The sequence below is a fragment of the Pleurodeles waltl genome, chromosome 4_1, assembly GCF_031143425.1.
Source record: "Pleurodeles waltl isolate 20211129_DDA chromosome 4_1, aPleWal1.hap1.20221129, whole genome shotgun sequence".
NCBI lineage: Eukaryota > Metazoa > Chordata > Amphibia > Caudata > Salamandridae > Pleurodeles > Pleurodeles waltl.
The window spans coordinates 104721173-104722661 of NC_090442.1; the positions used below are offsets into that span (position 1 = coordinate 104721173).

General features: G+C 41.8%; 1 protein-coding gene across 1 annotated transcript; it reads right to left on the reverse strand.

Annotated features, from left to right (window-relative positions):
- Positions 1-240: 240 nt before the first annotated feature.
- LOC138287071 (olfactory receptor 8U9-like) lies at positions 241-1179 on the reverse strand. Its single transcript, XM_069227431.1, has one exon. The coding sequence runs from the start codon at positions 1177-1179 to the stop codon at positions 241-243; it is 939 nt and encodes a 312-aa protein (XP_069083532.1).
- Between the last annotated feature and the right edge of the window lie 310 nt (positions 1180-1489).

Consider the following 1489-nt stretch of genomic DNA (forward strand, 5'->3'; position numbering starts at 1 on the left):
CCCTATGTGTTTATGAGCTTTAAGGATCAAGGTAATCTCTTCTTCAGGCTGTTATTGTGCAGTAGAAACAGAAAAGGTGTTCACTTTAGAGTGTGTCAGAGTGCAGCTCAATTACCAGAAGGGGAATTTGAGTGATAGTTGATAGTAGAGTCTGATGTAGCATTAGACTTATACTATGTCTAAATTTCAGCAGCTTCAAAGACAGGATAAACATGTGGCTTAGCCATACAGTGCTGACTTTCACCTGCACACACCAGCTTTCCCTGCTACCTTTTTCAGGGCTTCTTTGACCTCCTGGTTTCTGAGGCTATAGATCAAGGGGTTTAGCATGGGAATCACCACTGTGTAAAAGACTGAAGCCACTCTGTCCTGGGCCAGGGAGGAGCTGGAACTGGGCTTGAGATACATAAATATGCTGGTTCCATAGAACAGCAGTACACATGAGAAGTGAGATGAGCACGTGGAGAAGGCCTTTAGTCTCCCCTCGGAGGAGTGGATCATCAGGATAGTAGAAATGATGTAAGCATAGGAGATGAGGATCAAGAACAGAGATGCTAATAAAAGACTGCCAGCTACAAAAAACAGCAGTGCCTCATTAATGGAGGTGTCAGTACAAGAAAGCTTCAGAAGTGGAAGGATGTCACAGTAGAAATGGGTGATTTCATTTTCCCCACAGAAAGACAGCCTGAAGGTGCAAATGGTGTGTGCCATTGCATTTGACATTGCAAGTAGGTATGCACCAAGGACAAGAGAAACACAATATTGTTGGGTCATGATGACAGTGTAAAGCAGTGGTTTACAGATTGCAATGTACCGGTCATAAGACATTGCCACCAAGAGGAAAACATCCAAGCTTCCCATGCAAAAGAACAGGAACAATTGTATTTCACACTCAGGAAGTGAAATAGAATTTCTTTCTGAGAGGAAGCTGGCCAGTAGTTTGGGCATGATATTTGATGAGTAGCAAAGGTCAACAAAGGACAAATTACTGAGCAGGAGGTACATTGGTGTTTGAAGACGTGGTGATATCCGGATCAGAGTCATGATTCCAATGTTGCCCACCAGAGTGATGATGTATATTAGAAGAAAGAGCACAAAGAGTGGAGCCTGCAGTCTTGCATCATCAGTGAGCCCAAGGAGGATGAATATTGTCGATGTGGTCCTATTTTCTTCTTTCATTCATATAGATTATATACCTGCTGAGAGAAGGCACCGTATCAATGAAAACTGCAATGTCATTTTTCACATATAGACCTGCAATCTGTTAAAGTACCAATACAGAAACAAGCATTGCACATGCCAATAGCTCAGTATTAGAACGTAAAGTGTTTTTTCAGTTTCCAAGCTCAACATTGCCAGGCATTGCACATCATTGTATGGCATGGATGAGATTAAATCTGTCATTTGGAATGGAAAATCTGGGTAAAGCCAACCTGTAATTATTAAGGACACTGTTGGATATTTAAGCAATATTCATTGACTTCTGTTC

Coding starts and splice junctions, on each gene's coding strand:
- LOC138287071 (XM_069227431.1), bottom strand. CDS start 1,179: ATGAAAGAAGAAAATAGGACCACATCGACAATATTCATCCTCCTTGGG.